The 19,719-nt window shown below is 46.0% G+C and overlaps 1 protein-coding gene across 1 annotated transcript; it reads left to right on the top strand.

Moving 5' to 3' along the window:
• Positions 1-250: 250 nt before the first annotated feature.
• URB2 (URB2 ribosome biogenesis 2 homolog (S. cerevisiae)) lies at positions 251-18,671 on the top strand. Its single transcript, XM_026053393.1, has 9 exons — positions 251-438; positions 1,435-1,611; positions 3,729-7,104; positions 9,026-9,186; positions 10,426-10,536; positions 11,303-11,545; positions 12,495-12,585; positions 14,142-14,281; positions 17,925-18,671. The coding sequence occupies exons 1-9, from the start codon at positions 313-315 to the stop codon at positions 18,120-18,122; spliced, it is 4,623 nt and encodes a 1,540-aa protein (XP_025909178.1). The 5' UTR covers positions 251-312; the 3' UTR covers positions 18,123-18,671.
• The last annotated feature ends 1,048 nt before the right edge of the window (positions 18,672-19,719 follow it).

Raw genomic sequence — 19,719 nt, 5'->3', positions numbered from 1 at the left:
GGCGGGAGCCCATTAGGGCCGGGAAGGGGGTGGGAGCGCGTTGGGTGGGAGCCAGAGGTGATGAGGGGCTCGGAGGCCGTTGGGAGGAGGCAGCAGTGGGGAGCGGGGGAGGACCGGGTGCCCACGGTGGGGGCTGTTGCTGGTGTGGGAGTGGGAGGGATGCCCGGGATGCCSGRGYGGGAGCTGGGCTGCTGCCCAGGCCRCTGCAGGGCCTGGCAGGGGCCGGGCACGTGGGTGCTGCCGCTTCCCTTACGCTGTGTTTGCCTCGGCTGCGTGTCCCGCTTTGGCCTCGCAGCCCTCTGGAGCGGCCCCATGGCAGCGGTCTATTCGGGCGTCCACCTGAAGCTGAAGAGCGCGAAGACCTCCTGGGAAGACAAACTCAAGCTAGCCCATTTCGCATGGATTTCTCACCAGTGCTTTCTTCCTAATAAAGAGCAAGTAAGTGCTTCTGAAGGAGAAACGCAGCCAAAAAGATAATTGYCACTGAGGAGGACCTGGCTTGCAAAAGCAAGACCTTTGCCTCTTAATGGTCTGCCTCTAGACGGGCAGTGCAAATATGGTGCTGGTGATGAGGGAGGGCAGGCTCCTCATTTCAGCGTGGCTGTATGAAATGTTTTCATAGCATTGTTTCAGAGTTGCTTCAGGTGTGATATCCCCRTTAGGATGGGAAGAAATGCTCTTTGTTATAGACAGAGTGCTGTGGCTGCCATCTCTTGGATAAACGGGAAATCTCCATCTCCAGAGCCCTCATTAGCATCTTGGAGATGCTGCCTTAGCATCTCTGCAGGACTTTAAAGCCATTGTCAGCTGCTTCCTGATGCTTCTTGTCCTAGTTAAGAATAAAAAAAACACTTGGAGTGAAAGAACTGACTACAACTAGATATGTGTTTCCTGGTGCTCTGAACTTCCTTCAGAAGTGTGGCTTAGGGTTTGCACTTTTCAAAATCACTGTTTTGAGTTCCTGTTGACTTCCTCTTGAGTACCTGTGTTATAAAAACTAGTCATATGTCATAATTTTGTTTTGAAATTAATAATTTAAATCAATGGTATAGGTATAAATTYGACCTGACAAGAATAGGATATGAAAGGTAAAGTCAAATCATCTAGTTTTACTCTCTTTGCTAAGTAGCATCAAACTTTGCACTTCTACCTGCTGGTGAAAGGACAGCAGGGTGCAGACTGCTGAAAGCTGTTTTGTGCAGTTATAGGGGAGCAGAGTCAAAACTGGACTTAGGATAAAGGGACTTAAAAAATCAGGTCTTGGCTGCAGCCTGCAAGAATGGACCCATCTGCWTGTTCAGAGCCATTCTGCTTGAATGGAGCAGTTCTTTGATCATAGCACATAGCACGGTCTGTGCTGTAGCTGAAGAGACTCCTATTCTTGTTGCCTTTTTCTATGGGGATTATAAAAGATGACTCCTCTTTTGTTAACAGGTATTGCTTGACTGGGTAAGCCATACATTGGTTTCATACCACAACAAGAAACTTGAGCTGGAGGATGAAGTCGTTGAGAAACTCTGGGCATATCTRGACAATGTTATCCACAGTAGAAGACTACAGGATCTTTTAAAGAATGGAAAGACAATCAATCTCAGTTTTGCTATTGCACAGGTAACTAAAATTACAGTCATTTTGTAAGATGGTGGATAACAGTGCAGTATCCGCTACCGTATGTGACCCTTCCTCACAATCTAGGGTGTTATATAAAGCACATAATTAACATCTTGCTTTTAGGATGCTTATGTATAAACTTCTGTCTTTCTGTTCTGCAATGTGGTTTATATTTGCGTARAACTAGGGCAAAGAATGGCAGAGCTTTCCAGCAATAGCCTCAGACTTCATCTATCTCTCTCCAATTTCTGCAAACAGTCAGAGAGGGACCTGGTYTAAGTATTTCTGTAGATAAGTAAAGGCTGAGTTCCAGTTGTTGCTCTCTTGTTTAACTTACTGTGTACCTTGGGCCTAGAAGGCTTGGTGAGAGAGAGTTTTTTCCCTTGCTGTGGAGCTCATCAGCATGTTTGGCTTGAGTACATGTGTGCCGTGAGGTGCTGTTCAGCTGACCCTGCCTAGRAACTTGTAGCTGCTTGTGATGGTTCTGAAGGAGCTATTGCTCCGATTCTCCCTTTCCCAGGGAGCTAAGTCCCCTTCTCCCCAGCAGTCACACTTGCTGTACTGCTGTAGCTCTGTGTAGGCTTCTGTGGGCTGTGTATTTGCAGGTGCATGGGAGAAAATCCAAGGAGACTGTAACTGTTACTCCCTTAGTATGCATCTGGCAYGTGGCACGTTTCTGGCATGGCTCCCCTCATTTGTGGAACCCCACATGCTAGACTYGGGAACCTGGAGGAAGTTACTGTGCTGTGCTGGAGGCATGGCCCGTGTCCCCAGGTGAACTGGGAAGCAGGAAATGTTTTTCTCAGCTGAAATCCTGTTGGTCCCACATCTTTCCCTTTATAAGCATTATGTTCCTCTGTGAATTGAGTTWAACCAATTTAGTGGTGATGGCAAGTAGTGATTGACCTGATCAGAGATTTGATGGAGCTGTTAATTGCAGTTCAACTTGGCTCAGAATTGAACCACAACATGCAACTCCTTATTAAGGGTCCTGGTTACAGAAATGGTGGTGTTAATGGATGGTGGTGAAGGTAGCCAAAATGGCTGGGAAAATAGTCTTTTAGTAGTGCTCAGGATGGATAGAAATAAGGCAGGACTGTTTCCACTTGCAGGAATGAGCTGTGAAGCACAGAGAGCTGTTCGGCTGAAAAGGACTGTGCTTCACAGATGATACAGGCATAASCTGCTCAGTGTAACTATGGCCTGGGCATGAAAACTTGTCTGATTGTAGATAGGATAAGAGTTACAGGCCAGAGTACTCCAGTGACCAAAGAGGAAGGTGGTAGGAGGGAAGAGTGTTGTGCTTAGAAAGGCYTTAGAAATCTGAATGCAGGGGACCTTAGTGAGCTGAGGAGATAGACTGTTCACTCGGAGGTGCCAAGGAGCTGAGGTTTTAGTTGTGGAACAGAGGCAGATTTGCAAATTGTCTGCTGMGATTATCTGGAGATGAGAAAGGGGAATGAATAATAAAAAATGTGATCCAAAGAGAAAACCTCGTGGAAATGTCCACAAAAAATTTAAGGAGGGAAAATTGATGTCAAGTGTAAACTCTGTAGAAGAGTGCTTCTGTTAGAAGAGGAGAAAGGACAGTTCAGCAGCCTCTGCGTATCAGCACAGGAGTCCCAGGCTGCTCTTAGAACATAAAAATGACATTTAGTCGTGGGTGTGTATGCTGGATAAACATCCTTGARCAAGAGTGTAAAGTGGGGTGGTGGTTTTTTGGTTTTAGTTGCGGGGGAGAATAAGGGGGAATAATTTCAGGAACAATTCAGGAATTCGGGAGCAATTCAARGAAGCCAATTCAGGAACAATTTCAAGGAGGGAGGGAATATTCCCCCTTCTCCCCATCTGCAAGACTAGCCGTTCAGTTCAAATGCACACAGTTTCTGCTGTTGTCAGTAGCAGTTGCACTGAATGAGAGAATCCTCATGCATCCTGTGGTGCAAGCAAAGGAGGGACACTCTGCTTGCCAGGGGGGCTTCTAGTCTGAGACCTGTGACACAGTCCACCCCCCTTACAGCCAGAGCTTACAGAAAATGATGCTGGCTCCTTATGATTAGCTTGATCTTTGTGTGAAAAATTGACTGTGGGGTTTGTTTGTTTCTTCCAACCTTTAGGTCATAAATGAAAGGTTGTCGCAGTCCTGCTCCCGAAAGGCACGGCAGAGCATTGGCACGGTGCTGAGCTGCTCCAGCGGCATCCTTTCCACTCCTTCGCTCGCCGTCATCTACACAGCTAAGTGTGAGCTTTTGGTCGATCTCCTCAGCAAGCTGTCTGAGCTGGCTTGTCAGCAGCTGGCTTCTGATGATGCTGTGAGCTCCCAGCTGTTCAGCACTCTGCAGCTTACCTTTGCTCAGTACCTCCTGATCCAGAGGCAGCAGACCAACCCAAATCGTGTCTTTGGGCAGGTGGCAAGCCACTTGCTCCAGCCATGCCTGCTCCTGAGGCACTTGCTGACGGTGAGGAACTGGACACAGGCAGATGACAGCCACGTGCGTCAGCACTGGAGCAGGGAAATCCGAAATCAAGTAGAGGTTCTGCTGCAAGCTGGACTGTTCCAGCCTGAGCTCTTCTCTTCCTACAGAGAAGAGCTGCTGCCAGAGCAGGAACAGCAGGAGAAGAAAAAAGGAGCTCTGAAGAGTCTTTTGCTACCGGTTGACACAATTCGGACCAAGCTGGGCAGTGACTTTTGTGAACCTGCTCTCCATGGGGCTGTTGTGGCAGGTTCAGTGTCCCTGCTCTACAAGCTCTTTCTGGACTCTTACAGCAAGGGAGAAAACGCCCTGCTGTGCTTCCACATGTTCAGCAGGCTCTTCGACTGCCTCAGGCTCTCTGGCCTGCAGCAGGGTGCGAGGGGKGATGAGCTGTCCCCCACAGGCTGGAGCACAGAGCTGCTTGCCTTGGAGCAGCTCTTGAGCTCGGTGCTGAGCTGCGATATCTACAACGTGGCCAGCGACCGCATCCGGCACAAGGGGGTGCAGTTTGGCTTCTACCGGCGGCTGGCGCAGCTGCTCGTGCGGCACGCCCAGGCAGCCATCCCTGCTTGGTTCCGGTGCCTCAAACTCCTCATAGCCTTAAACCACCTCATCGTGGAGCCAAACCTGCGGGACTTAGTGGCCTCTGCCTGGATCGATGCAAAGGCCTGTGAGCCACGCACAAAGAGGCCCCAGGAGGCTCTTATCGGCGYCGTGTTTCAGACCTACTGCAAGCTGCGGCAGTTCCCGCGGCTCTTCGAGGAGGTGCTGGCTGTCGTTTGCCAGCCAGCTGCTGACGAGCTGAGAGCACCCGTGCTGTCTGCTGGCCTGACGGCCAAGCTTCGCGAGTGCCTCCTGGAGCTCCCACCCAACCAGATTCTGGACATTTTGTGTCTCGTAGTGGAGAAGTGCCAGACTCTGATCATTCCCGCTCTTGAGAGCGATTCGAACATGGTCTGGAAGCTGATGTCCCTCAGCTCGGTGCTGCACGCTTTTCTGTTCAACATGAGGAGCCTGGATGATGTGACCCCAGCCCCTGTGGTCCTTCGCACCCAGARTCTGCTGGCAGGGATACAGAATGAAATAATCCAGCCCCTGCTGGAACTGCTGCAGGCTCCTAGAGAAGAGGACTCGGAGCTTTGGTTAAGGAAGGCCAGTGACTCTGCCYTACTTCTTGTTTACACTTGGGTTGAAATAAACACTTTATTTGGTATTAGTTGCAGCAAGTATGTGTCTCCATCAGCTGAAATTGCTGCTACTGCAACTGCTGGAGTGCACATGGGCATTTCTGCTCTCCTCCCTGGTGTTGAGGAACAGTGTTGGGAAAAAGTCACGGCACTTGCAAGTAGTTTTGCCTCCACTGGTAAATATTGCCTGGAACTGCTCACACTCCAGAAAATGAAGATGATTTTAATGCAGACAAAGGGTGATCCCCAGGCCTTGCAGCATGCTGCAGCTTTCATCGTGGAGTCTGGAAGATCCAGCATGAATAAGGGAGAAACTGGACCTTGGGATGGAGATGTAAGTGCAGTAAATGATCTCACCTACCCCACAGCACACTGGCATCTTGTCGTTTCCAACCTGACTATTCTKTTGCCGTATCTTTCCTTGAAAGATGTGGAGTACATTGCCAGCGTGCTTCTGGAGACATCGGTATTGGCCAAAGCCCAGGAAGCTGATGGAGACCAGGAGGCTGCCATCAGCATTGGAAAGGTGTCTCTTAGTTTGCTGCATAGTCCCTTTCTCCCAGAAATGAAGGTGCTGCACTGTGCTTTTCTGAGCAGCCTTATTCATCAATTCAGTAAGGTGCTGCACCCTGCCAGAGGTTCTGTAGATCTGCCGCTGCAACAGCTGTCTGCAGATAACATCCCTTGGCACGAAGAGATCCTGTCTCCTTGGAAAAGTGCTGACCTGSTGGAGACACAATCAGAAAACAAGCCACCAAAGGATGACTTCAACACGGCTTGGAAAACGCTGGAGAAAGCTGCCCAATGTGTATTACTGCTAGYGAAAAATGGTTCTCCTCTCATCCTGAAAGAAAATCAGCTAGAAAGCTGCTTGAGCTTGCTAGAAATCGCTTCTCTTCTGAAACTGGACAATCTTTTTCCCTCAGACTGTATCCGGTGTCATCTCTTGCTGCTGTCCTTGGTAGCCAACACCAGGGCTAATGCYTCTTGCAGCAAGGTGCTATCACTGAAATTTTTCCGGACCTGCTTCCACCTTCTGAGGTGCCTGCAAGCTGGCCGCAATGCCAACTCTGTTTTTAAGGTTTTTCATGCCAGTGATGCTCTTGAGGCTCTAATGACCTCCCAGTTCACGATCAGCAAGTTCTTTGTTAATACTCTGACTGATCCTGCCTGGGCAGAGTATCTCCAGGAAGCACAAACCTTTCTGGAGCACTTTCTTCAGATAATTGTTGAACGACGCCAGAGTGTGAGAATCAATTTGGAGAAGTTCCTGTCTTTCCTGGTGAGCTGCAAGCCAGATGCTGGGGAAGCCAGAAGTAAATGCTGTAAAAACTGGAATCCTGCAGCTGGGCAGCTGCTGCTCATGGCGTTTACCACCCTGTGCCATGTCATCACCCTTTACCTTCAGCAGCAGCCAGAAAAGAAGCTGCAGTCTGGGGATGTGCTGCCGGCTCTGCTGGAGCCAGCAATCCTGGAGCTGGGACGAGCTGTGGAGCAAGGTCTGCAGAGCAACGTGCAAAGCCAGCCCTTGCCCATAGCGTTCATACCGTCTGTCACTACTCTCCTCAAGGCGGATCTGAGCCATGCCCTCTGTAAAGGGGGCTGGCAGAAGAACCCTAAAGACCTCGGGGAATTTTTGGAGCGCCCCCATATTAAGCTCTATCAAAAGTTTTWCTCTCAGATACTGAGAGAGCTGCCCTCTGCAGGAGGTCACCTCCAGTTCCTTCAGTCCGCCTTGCGGTTCTTAACCGTCTTCTGCTCAATACCTGATCTGTCTCCTGGAAAAGAAAATGCAGTGACTGTGGTTTATGCTGTAAAAAAGCTTCTTGCTGGTATGAAGGCTCCTGTTTTCTATTTCCTTTGCTAATTTTGCAGCACAGAGGTGACTTAGAAATCCTACATAGTTTTTTTTTTTCTTTTTTAGAAGCTGTTTGTTTTATATTTCTGACCGCTTTTGTTAAACACTGCCTGCATTCTTTTTTTTTTTTTTTTTAAATACCTAACTAAGTTTTCCCAAAAGTTTTGTTGTGGTGGCTGTGGTGACTGGACCACAGCAGCCAGCTGATTTGATATGGGTGTCTCATTAGGGTAGGTTCTGCTTCCTTTGGTTATTTTTTTGTGCCTGAAAGAGAAAGATAATTTTCTCAGCTTATCTTAGAACTCTCTTACCAGTAGCATCTTAGGAGCTGAAGAACCTGTTTTTCCTCTATCTCAGATCTTTCTTCTTATCTATTTAAAGGTTTTTTACAGGTACCTGTGCAGATGGTCATTCCAGTTTTGGACATCAAAGTGTGGAAGTTGTCCTTGGTTCTTTGAGACTRTAATATAGCTCTTAGTAAACAGAGCCGATTTCCTTATTACCTCATGGCTGTAAGGCATTCTAGTGATAACCAGACTGAGGGGATACTTCCAGAGGCACAACTTGGAGGAGCTGTTCTCCCYCTTCTGGTGGCAGGTAGAGTAGGGTGCACTGAAGCTGCTGATGTGCTCAARTACCCTGATATACCTCACCTGAGAGGCTCAGAGGACCTGAAAAGGCAGAGATGAATAATTTTTTTGTAAAGAAAGGAGTTGATCTATCTGTCAGGAATGCTAAATCCTCCGAATTGTGACCAAGTCTGGGGGAATCTGGCAAATAATGCCTGGGAATGCAGGCAGARAAGGAGCCAGGGCTGGAAATGACATGAACCCTTTGCTTCTTGCTAGCCTTGTGGCAGAACAGCTCCCTTGTATTGTCTTGTTTGGAGAGTGAGATGAGCTAATCGGTGCTGGTGACGTGTGCCACATGAACATGACTGCTCCCTTTGCCTTTTCTGAACAAAGGGACCCTGTCTTGCTTTTGCTGTGCTCTAGCATATGTCATTCTTTCAGATTTTATGTTGGCATTAAGTAGTTAAGTCTAGAGCWCAACTCTGCATGCAAAATCTGACCCTGTGCTTGCACAGTTGAGTTTCAGCTAGAGCTRTTACATGTAGAAGATACGGGATTGGTGTCTGATTCTCTTCTTTGGCCTATGTTTTTTTGATTCTCCTGAGTTTTGGGGTTCACAAAGGGCCACAAACAAGTATCAATTGCTGTATTTGTTTCTACTAATTTCTCACTATTGCTGTGTGCTTTTCTCTCCTAATATAAGGCTGGTAAAGTGCTTTTGCCCAAAGACCTAATTAAGCACTCTAAAAAGCTATGAGAATTTCTGAGTATGTAAGGTATTAAATAAGTTAAAATATGCCCTCTTATTGAAGAAGATTTTCCGCATTGCCACACGTCCTGTAGCCACTTTTGGAAGTAAAGAAATAAGTGCAATAAATTGAAAGGAAGTCTAGACATGTAGTAATTAACTGAACTGTGTGAGTGGGGAGTATGGCTTATGATAATCAAACCCTAGTCRTTTTAGGCTTAGTGTCTTTATGACTTGTGATGGCTTTCCAGCCAACATTCACACTGCAGCCCTGTCCCTTGCCCAGTCCCTTCCCCTTGCCTGTGTGCAAACTTGATCCCAGTGTTTCCACAGTGAAAGCTTTTTGTGGTTAGGGTGCCTGCTCTGTGAGCTGTAGAGTGTGAAACATCTGAGAACAGCAGATCCTCTTCCTGGCAGCAGGGAGGGTGAAGGGGTAGCATGGGGCAATCTACGTGTGTAGTGCTTGAAAGGGAACCCACAGAGCTGTACTGAGATGTGGTTAGTTTTCTTCTCACCCCTTCCTGCCTCTGCTTTGGGAAGTGACTCAGACATGTTTGTGTCCCTTAAATACGCAGGTCCTGAAATCACAGGCCAGGTGATTCAAAATCTAGAGATGGAACTGACAGAGCTGCTTGTCCAGCTGCTGGGAAGCTGCTCTGCTGAAGAGTTTTATGCCATAATGAGGCTCTTTCTGCAGGGACTTGAAGTGAAGAACGTTTGGCAACAGAATGCTAAAGTAAGGAATGAGTTTTGTTTTTATTGTGCTTTTCTTCAATTTTCTCTATCTTAAAAACCATGTTAGCAGCCTGACATGATAAATATTTCTTCCTCTTTCCACTTTATGTTCAGCTCTTTGATAGAACTAACTTGCATGGCTCAGGGCTCGATGCCTGGGCTGAGGTGTGCTCTCAATGTGGATCGAGCTGGGTAGAACCTCTGTGAAGGCTATCACAACTTTTGGTTATGGAAAGATTTTCTGTTCTGCTCAAGGACTTAGCAATTCTGATTTCAGGTACCATCAACAAAAATCATTTGGGATATGATTTTGTAGGCCGTGCTGAAAGCTTTTTTTCTACCTGCTGATCAGAATTCTTGCACAACAGACACCATCGGTCTTAACCACTGTTTATCTCTGACTCTTCAGAACAGGGTTAAAAGGCATGTTACTTATAAAATGCTAGTAGTTCTCTGAAACCTAAACTGCACCTGTATTTTCAATATCTGTCTTCATAAAGACTCTACTCAGTAATATCCAAACACCATTCAGTAGTTTTTTAAATACGGAGCCTTTCTGCAGAGAAGCTTAAACAGCAGGAGCAGCATATGGAATGCCTTAAAGCTAAAAGACCAGATGTAAGCTCTATATTAAAATGTCAGTGTTTATCTAGTTGTCAGTTTTATTTGTCAGCAGTGGGCATGAGTGTGCCGTGTCAGTACCTAATATGTCTTTTTTTTTGGAAAACGTATCTGGAATTCCTGTAATATTCCTATATTCCAACCATCCAGCTGCGTAGGCATTGAAATATAGGCATGCACTGTGAGCTTGAAATGTGATGATATAAGACCAATTGGCTTTGTCTTGTAATATATTTATTTAACCAATCTGCCATCATAGCTAGCAAGAAAATCCCTCTGCTGTGGCCAGTGTAGCATTTGTTACATGCTCTCTGCTTCCCTCTGTTGCATGGAAGGGGTTGAAGGAGGAAGTTTTCCTTTCCTATGTATTTTTATGCCATAAAGTGATTTTAAAGCCGAATCACTTTGCACAGGTGCACAGGGTATTTGGGCAGGGCAGTTCAGCACATTTAACTTCATTGGGCTGCTAATCATTTCACAGTTCACAAGGTGAGTTCTAAGAGCTTTCATGTGTCAAGGCTTCACTAATGCCCAAAACTACCACTGCCCTTGAAAGTTCTGCTGTGCTAGAAATGAGCTGGTGCCTCTGTATCCATGACTGCTGATGTGTTTTCTGCAGGAAGTGGTGTCAGCTGTTACTCTAATCAAATTGTTGCTCAGCTGCCCATTAAGTGGAGACAAGGAAAAAGCTTTCTGGTTTGCCAGCCCACAGATAATCACAGCCTTAGCTGTAAGTATCTCTTTATTGTTACTTAATTACCTGTTCCCTTTCATTTGTTGGAGTTTGTAGTGATTGCATCTGTAACGTACTTCTTTACAGTATTCTCTGTGTAACTGGGGGATGCTAGCCGGATTTTCAGATTCATTTGCACCGTTTGGTCTAGGCCCCTTTTATCCTCCTTCCTCAAGTAAATGTTCCGTGGGCAGTGTGTAGGTCACACACTTCCCATTAGCAGTAGGACTAGGCTGTGTAATCTGGAGCTTGAGAAAGACTTGTACTACAGAGAGAAGTCTTAGTCTCCTATCCTTCCTCGTATCCAAAAGAGAAGGAAGCTGTCAGCTGAGCTTCTGCTGTGACATGTGGCTAATGGCAACAAATGCAGAGGGATGTGCTCATAAAGAAAAAAAAAAAATTAAAAACCTGCTCTTTTCAGTGGGTCTGCATGATGCTTGTAGAGAACATCTGGATCACTGCATTCATGTGAGGAGATGCAGAGAGGTTCTGGTTATCGTAGCCTTTCTGCATCTTTTCTAGGGGGCTGGGATAAAGCTACAAGTCCGCACTTAAAGCTCTGTGTGTGTGTGTGTGTGTGTGTGTGTGTGTGTGTGTGTGTGTTACATGCTGTGCCTGGCATACAGCTCCAGCAGGACAGCTAAAGTGGAGGAGTCTCCCTGCCACCCCTGCTTGCCCTGATGTTGTTTCAGGGGCTCAAGTCAGAGTGTTGTATTAGCCTGTCCTGATGCACACCTCCTCTCTGCTTCCTGTCTCCATGTAGATGCAAACCAAAGAAGCCTGCCAGGACCAAGCCCTGATTTCCACCATAGTTGTGCCTATCCTGGAGACCACCGCAGCTCTGCTAAGGCAGGGAGAAGGGGTTCTCTCCAACCCTCACCATGTGGCCTTGGCATTCAGCATTCTCCTGACGGTCCCACTAGACCATCTGAAGATGGAGGACTATGGCAGTATCTTCCTGGGAGTCCATGAAGTGCTCTTCTCTATTCTGCAGTGTCATCCAAAGGTACCTTTGAGAGGGTAGAAGGAGGAGAAGAAGGTAGAAAAACCTGAGACAGAGGCCAATGGTTAGAAATAGGTTTTTAATAGTAGTTTTGAATTGATTTGTCCTGGTAATACCAAAATACTCATAGCACTTGTCACTTAAAAGGTTGGGAATCTCAAAACTGAGTGATTTCAGATGTGAATTCCAGATGCTCTCCTACTTTGTTTTTATACCTGCGTTGTTAATCTTTGGCAGCAGATTTCTTATGGATCTATGAGGCTAGTTTAAGGTAAAACTTTCCAGATTATTCACAACCCACTTATGAAAACATAAATGGCTTAGGCACCAGAAATCTAGTCTGGAGATCAAGATTTTGCAGACCTTTGCAAATAGGGTTGGGGCATGTTAAAATTGACTACTGACATCAGGAACATAAAGGCAGGAGAGGAGGAGAAAGGAAGGCAAGGGCATTAGCATCAGGACTAAGAGAGAAAAATATAAAAATTGGGGAAATATTCCCTATATTTCTTTATTTTCTTTATTTTCCTTATTCCAAATCTAAAAGTAAGACTAAAGTGCCCTGACAGAAATACTGGAATAGAAAGCTTGCTATCCRGATTGGTTTTATACAGTGATCTCTAGTGTTACGGACCTTTAGTCCGTTGCCTGTTTGGCTACTCGGGTTCTCGACCAGCTAGAGCAAATTTCTCAATCATGAAGGGCTTAACAGATACAGAGTAACTCTAGGGTGATTTGTTATTTATATGCGAGTACAGCTGGGACACCTGAATGAGGATTCTCGTGTGCTACGTTTGTACATATGCAGGATGGAAAAATGTTCTCTGCTCTTGACAGCTTTTCTAAGCTGTACAGCTTTCTCCCCAGGCCTTGAATGCACTCTGGTGTATCTCCTCCATCTCTCCATTTACCCYGTTATCTCAGGTCTCCTTTTCATGTCATGTTGTTGCAGGTTATGTTAAAAGCAGCACCATCTTTCCTGAACAGCTTCCATCGTCTGGTGGTTTCTGTTATGCACGAAGGGCGTCAGAAAGGAGACAGAGGTACTGTAGCTTTTCCRTTCGCATGCTGTATTCTAACCTCGTGTGTTTTAGAAGATGAAGTTCAAAGTGTGGCAGCCTGTCACACCAAAGGCAAAATTGTCAGAAACCTAGTTATGGCACTGGAAAAAAATATCCCTCTCTGTCCTTTACATAAAAGTGAGGAGAAGCTCTGCAGTAGCTTGGACTTGCAAAGACAACTGATGCTTTTGTGGAACTGTCTCCACACAGCMCTGCTTTGGGTATGCGTAAAGTGTTCTTTGCTGGCTGGCCAGTGAACAGGAACCTGGAAGGTTGGCTTGGCCCAGTTTCTACTCTTCCTGCCAAGCTTCCTACCTGAAATCTCTGTCATTTACAGCACGGTGGCCGTGAACACCAGTGATGTATGTTAACATGCCTGAGTGATGGAGCTCCTCAAGACTAGAAGGGATTGCTACAGGCCTCAGTTTTCACCAGTCTGTGCTATGAATGAAAACAGGACCTTGAATGTCTGAAGCATCAGTTGTGATTAGTTGGTATATCTGTATGATTAAGGAATTACAGTTGTTGGAGCAAGCATCTCCAAACAAAAGCATCTCCAACAAAAGAGATTCATCATTCACAGTGATTAAGGTCATTGTCTGGTACTTCATCTTTGTGCTGATCAGTAAAAAGTACCCCRTTAGAGCAATAACATTTTGAGACAAGAGAACTTCATGGCCTGCAATATCCTGGCTCTCCTCTGATGTCCCACAGCTTATTTCATATTTAGATTCAGACCCAATTCCGTGCCCGCGGCTGTGGACAAATGTAAACCTCCACATTGTGGAGGAATACACTAACACATTCCCAGTGGGAGCCAAGTATGTCCAGTTGACGCCAGGCTTGGAGAATTTGCCGACTTCTGTAGTAGTCACGTGTACGTAAAAGAAAGAAAGTTAGCTTAAAGACATTTATTTTTGCAGGACTGTTTTATTTTCATAACAGGTAACATGAAAGCTATTTCCAGAATTCCTTCCTTCCTTATTTCTATTCATTATTCTCCTTCACTGCATAGTGAATAAGAAAGTATGTTCTCAGGTGCTCTCTTCAGTCTTTTATTTTATTTATTCTCCAGTACTGTTGCTTCTGTTAAGGTATTCTATATAATAAATCTCATCAGGAAACTTAAGAAACTATTTCCAAGACTGTTTCTGATTTCCCATCAAGTAGGGCATCTCATTTCCTAGTCTGCTTGTTGTCTTCTCCAGAGTTCACCTGGGAGGACTGGATTATGGACAGGACCATAGCKGCTACTTCTAGCATTTCAGCATATAAAAGAAGTATTTTTTGCCTTGCTMTGAGTATAGAGTTGGGAATTGGTGTGCTCTTACAGCATCATCATTGCARAAGAGACCTGGAGGGGAGTAAGGGTATGTGGGGTCTTCCAGCTGTGTCTGGATAACAAGAGAAAAGATGAAATAGGCAAGCTGATACTGGCTTTATGTACTTCAGGAATCATAGAGGATTGCTCTGTGAACCTGGGAACATTTTCTAATATTTTTAATGCTCAAAAAACTACCATTTGTTTTCTCTTCTAGTCAACACAGACGAATATGAAATGGCGTTGAAATGTGCACACTTGGTGGAACGAATGTATACTCATATTGCTGCAGAAACAGAAGAATTTACTGTGTTTTCTGCCTTCATTGTGGCCCAATATGTGACTGAATTGCAGAAGGTAACATCCACTCTTCCATTCTGAAAGTGCTATGATAAGGGGCTCGCTTTGGCTTTGGTGTTGCTGTTTTAAAGGCAATTGTGTTGAGTTTGGTGAAATCTATTAAGTTGTAAAATTTGCAGGGCATCATGAGAATACACTTCTGATACAGACTGCCAGTTAGTTTGAGTGAGGCTTCCTGAGGATACTTCCTACCCAGGTGCTAAAAACTTTTGAAAGAAGAAAGAAAAAAAGGAGGGCGCAAAGCAATGCCATATTGATTTACAGGAACGCTTTGCTTTTCCATCTTGTTTTGACTGTTGTTTTTTCTTCATATGCTAGTTCAGGCTTTTGTTCCAGGTAGTCTCATCTGTTCGGGATTGATATTAGTTAGAGCCCCATCTGTCAAAGCAACGGAGAAAACAATCTCTTGGGAAAATATTTTTTCTCTGGTCTAAATGAACAAATGAGTGGGAAAAAATGCTTCCAAGCCAGAGAAGTGGTGGCTTTTCAGTAATTCTTCCACACCAAGCTATCGTTCTCATCCTTTCTGAAAGCAGTTGCTGCTGTTATTGCAGATACCAGAGCAAGGTCAGTAGCTCCAGAACTAAATTCAAGTTGTTCTTCTGTTATGAGTTAATGAATTTAGGTATCACCAACGTGAACACTGCTTGCGTTGCCAGCACCTGGAAGCTGTTTGTTTGTGCTCTGTCCTGGAGCTGGGCCAGCATGCAGAAAGGGAGCTTAGTCAGTATTTCTAAGCTCTCTCAGCAGAAAGATATCCTAACCTAAACCCACCCTATAACTAGCAATGAAGATTAAGAGCTTAAACTCAGTTGCCTCTTCTACTTGGCAACTTCTGGCTTGGCTGTTTTCAGCTGTTTGGGACTAAAATGATGGGCTAGACCAGTTCTTAGTTGTTACTCAGCTTTCTTGGTGAGCCACCTCTCCTTTATGAAGTGTGTAACTTTGCTAAGCAAGTGCTGGGGCCAAACTAATGCTAAGCCTATATGTCCTCTAGTTAACTAGTTCTGAACTTCTCTCAATCTGCTCAGCACTGAATATAGAGCCTTCCCTCAGAAAGGAGGGATTTTATTTGTCAAATGATGTTTTTGAGCTAAAGGGGCACTTATTAGGCTGGAGTACAAAGTCTTGTAAGACTTTGGGGAAAGTTTTATGTAAAACTTTCACTGATGCACAGTAAGTGACGGATGGTTGTTGAAATCACAGCCAAATATTGTATGTGTGAAACTTCAGGGTGTGGAAAGGGAAATCTGAAATGAGCCAGCAGGCCCTGTGGCAAAAGGGTATTTTCTCTCTTTGATGCAGTAGATGGGAGGTGGTGATTTATTTGCCCGTTAGACAAGAAAGAGTTGGTAGAACTGAGGGAATCCATCAGAGGGAAATAGAGGCTTCAACATGCCYGTCTTGCAGAGGAATCTACAGATCTCTTTCCCTGTAAATAGCATAAAAGGAAAAGAAACTGCCTTGAACCATTCTTCTCTCCAGAATCAGATCAGTAGCTTTTCAGCCTGTGACTGGAAGATCCGGAGGGTCTGTGGCAGGTGGCTGAGGAAAGCAGGTTGTGTCAGTAGCTTTGTGGTTTTGTGCACGCTAGCTGAAACCCTTTGTAAGGATCTCCAAACTAAGGGATCTCCAAGGATCTCCAAACTAAAACCCATGAAAGCTGCTGGAATAAAAATAGTCACTCCTAAGTGCAGCTCTGGAACAGCTCCCTCTTCTGAAAAATCCGTGCTTCTCCTTTATATTAGGAAATAAATATCCATGTGAATGGTTCTGTGATAACCTAGAAGGGTTCCTTGCTGGAATAGGTGGTATCTAAAGCCTCTTTCGTGYTGTTGATGGTGCTTTTCCCACGTTCTCTCTGAGCTCTTGCTTAATTCAGCAGAAGCAAAATACCTCTTCACACACTTAAYGTGTCCAATCAAGAGTGCTGCAATGCTTCACAAATTGGTTGCACTAACTATATAGATCATAAAACATTTATAAGCATAATTAACTGCTAGCCAGCAGTGGCAGCTCTTTAAATCTTTGGTTCTGCTGCCATAGTATTACTGGATGGTGTTTAGGGGAAGCTGCTCTGCAAAGCAAGAATGGCCCAAGGAAGGCACAAGTCCAGTTTAATTTGTAATGTGAGGGCTGCAGTTCCCTGAACTGCAGCTCTGAGGTGGCTGTGTTCAGCAGGAGGGACACCTCGCCCTGTCACGGCAGGAGCTGTGGGTTCCCCTATCCTCATTCTCCGAAATCATGTCTCTGGGCTGGCAAAAGAGAGGCAAGCACGATGCCTTCGCTAGGGGTGCTGCTGCAGCTGTGATCCTCGCTTCTGTTATTTGAGTGCATGGTAGGGAGAAATAACATCTTTTATTAGCCTTCTGCTAGATCAGCTGACAGAGGGGAAAATGGCAAGTTTGGAGCATGTAAACTCCTCAGGGTCACAAAGGCAAAGACAGGTTTATGTGCCTTAATATTTGTTGTATATTTTCCCCGGCTGTATCAGCAAATCTAATAAAATATATTGCTTGTTCTGTGTGCGGGGCAGGAGGAGCAGGAGCCTGACACAGTGATTAGGAGTTCACTTCATTAGCRGAAAGTTTATTAGTTGCCTCAGGAAGAAAGAAGTCTGAATTTTAACGGCAGCCTTTTATGTAATTTTCAGTAGGTCTGGAGTGTCGAGGTTTAGATCTGGAGGCAACAAGCTAATTTGGGGATTCAGCACAGATAAGACCTGTTTCTYTGGCAAAAATAACGCGGTTATGCCAGAGGCCAGCACTGCCTAAGGCAGTGGAGCATTTAGCGAGTGGTTTGTGAGCTCAGGACAAATTCCAGTTTGCCTGGAGCACCAAAGGGCTCCGGAGCGAGCCCGGCTGTTCCTGCTTGGAGCGGCTGTTGTGCCGGCTGAGCGAGGCTGAGCTGGGGGTAGCGGCAGGAGCAGGGCAGGGACCCGGCCGTTTTACTGGCAGTCCCACTTCTTCCTTCAGCTTCCTGCGTGGCTGCTGGCACTTGGTCTCCAGCGTGAAAGCAGAGCAAATAAATAGACATCGTCTGAGTTTTGGGGGAGTTGTTTTAATAAAGCTGGTAAAATACACTGGAACCCTCAGATACAAATTGCTAGATAAATATTACATATCAGGTTGTTAAATGATTGTAGTCAATCCATTTAAACTTCTAGTGTAAATGATAGGGTAGCCTAAAGGAAGGGCTCGTTTGGAGCTGGGACTTAAGTAGCATGAAGCTAATGCCTTGGTACTGCCCAGGCATGATGAGCTGTACAGAATCAACTGAAACGTGTTATCCAGGGCGAGGGGTTTTGTTCTTTTTTTTTTATTTATTTATTTTTTTTTTATTAGAGCTTTTCTGCTGAGGAGTTTTCACGTGACTGCAAGATGATCAGTCATTTAGCCCACAGCAGGGTGGATATAGTTGCACTCATATGCATGTTGTTGCAAGAGACATGCTTATTTTGCAGAACGCATTTGCTAAAAGTCAGGAGAATATTGCATGGCCAGAGATTTTGGATTGCATCTAGTGGGCAATTGCAGATGGTCTGATACATTGGACTATATTTGTCAGCACTTCAGGTGCGGGGGCAGTTTTCTCCTGCCCTTGTGTCTTCGAGCCTAATGCAGTTTTTTCCCTCTCGCAGGTGACTTTGCACCCAGCTGTGAAGAAGCATCTCACCGAGGGGATCTATCGCATCCTTGACCTTTGCATTGAGCGAGACGTCAAGTTCTTAAATGCGTCGCTGCCGGCAGGTGTAAGGGAAGTCTTTAAAGATCTGTACAGTGATTACAACCATTATCACAAAGCTAAAAGACAAGGGGAGGAAAAATATACTGCCTGATGAATTGTGTCCGGTGCTGCGTGATCAGGCACGATGTGATCTTGTGCAGCGCTCAGAAAATCCTCAGTGGCCAATTGATTTGAACTGCCTAGAAGGATCCAAAGGGTTTCACTTAAACGTGGATTGCATCTGTGTCTCTACAGTCAGCCTTTATCCCGGGGGGAGAGGGGATGTTGGCAGGAGCAGGTACCTCCTGGGTGTTTTTCCCCTGTCTGTGGCGTGTGGCAGAGTTGCTGTGGCCGTGCAGGCCTGGGCCCTGGGGAGCTTGCGCTGCCCTGCTGCGCTGCCCTGCTGCAGGCTCTGCAGGCTGTGCAACTGTGCAGCCCAGCAGGGCTGTTGTGTGAGCAACACTCTGGGGCAGGAAAGCTGCACGGGTTMATTCCTGCTCTTGCTTACATGGTAAGCACAATTAAATGCGGTTAAAGCACATCTGGTTTTGTGCCATATTATTTTACATTGGTACTGAGGAAATGTGTGGATGTTGTACATCTGTACAGGCGGCTACTCTTACAATACTGTGGAAAAACAGTAAAAAAAATGGAAAACTTGTATCTGTCTGGTCAGTTTTGCTGTTGAGCACAGCCCCGAGCGACTTGGACTGACTTCTAGAGGTCCCTTCCCAGCTGAATCCCACGTTAATTAGCACATGTTAATCAAAAATGCCAACACTTCGAGTGGTCAAACTGCCACTGTCACCCTGCGGTTACATTGAGTCACCTGGGTTGCAGTAGCTCTTGGTGTATGTCCAGCTTGTGGCAAATCTGGGCTTACCACCAGGCTTGACGTGAACGACAACAGTGGCGGGGAGTGGAGAAGGTGGCGTGGAGCCCATTGGGACGGGCAGTTACTCCTGTGCTGAGGAAACAGGAGAGAGGGAAGGACCTGGTGCACTCCAGCAGGGAAGTGTGAAGGATGAAAAACATCAAACCATGCCAAAGTTAAAGGTTTATTTTCAAATATGCTATCGAGCTGCTGCTTGTCCTGTAGTCATCCTCCTTCCCTGGATTAACCCAACAGAACTTCGAACACAACTCGGCATTTTTGCGTACAAGTTCCAAAGAGGTTAAGGCAGTGACTGTGTTTCACTCCCTAATCCTAGGTCTTTGTCCAAGTGGGTTTTCTGCTAGAATAAATTAAGCCACTGGGCTAGGGAGCCTCCTGAGGGAGCCGGGTGCAGCTTTCCCCTTCGGTCGCATGATGGAGCCCTCCTGCAGAGCCGCCTCCGCTCGCCCGCTCCAGGGCTGCCTTTTCCGAGGCCGCGTTAGCTAAGGAGCTCTGAGCACTGGGAGGGCAATGGGTTTGGAAGCACTAATGTCCCAGATCTAAAGGACAGGATTGGCGCCTTATTTCAGTCTAGGAGGACCTGCCACACAAACTGTTCCCTCCACCTGCCCCCCCAAAAACAAACAGTTCAAATAAACAGGATGGAAGAGAAGAACAGAGTCACACCGGGCAAAGGCTGGTGGCTTCAGTTTGCTGGTTTCAGCTGCTTTCTGCTGCTGTAGAAATCAGTAGATTTTTCTGTCTGCCTGAAGGTGGGACTTGATGTCTGGTTCATACTGCTATAATGCTCAAAATGATCAAGAATGATGTAAGG

The sequence above is a fragment of the Nothoprocta perdicaria genome, unplaced genomic scaffold (assembly GCF_003342845.1).
Source record: "Nothoprocta perdicaria isolate Ctin4 unplaced genomic scaffold, notPer1 scaffold_99, whole genome shotgun sequence".
Lineage (NCBI taxonomy): Eukaryota > Metazoa > Chordata > Aves > Tinamiformes > Tinamidae > Nothoprocta > Nothoprocta perdicaria.
Note: the sequence above shows the minus strand (reverse complement) of the source record. Positions and strands in the feature narration are given on the sequence as shown.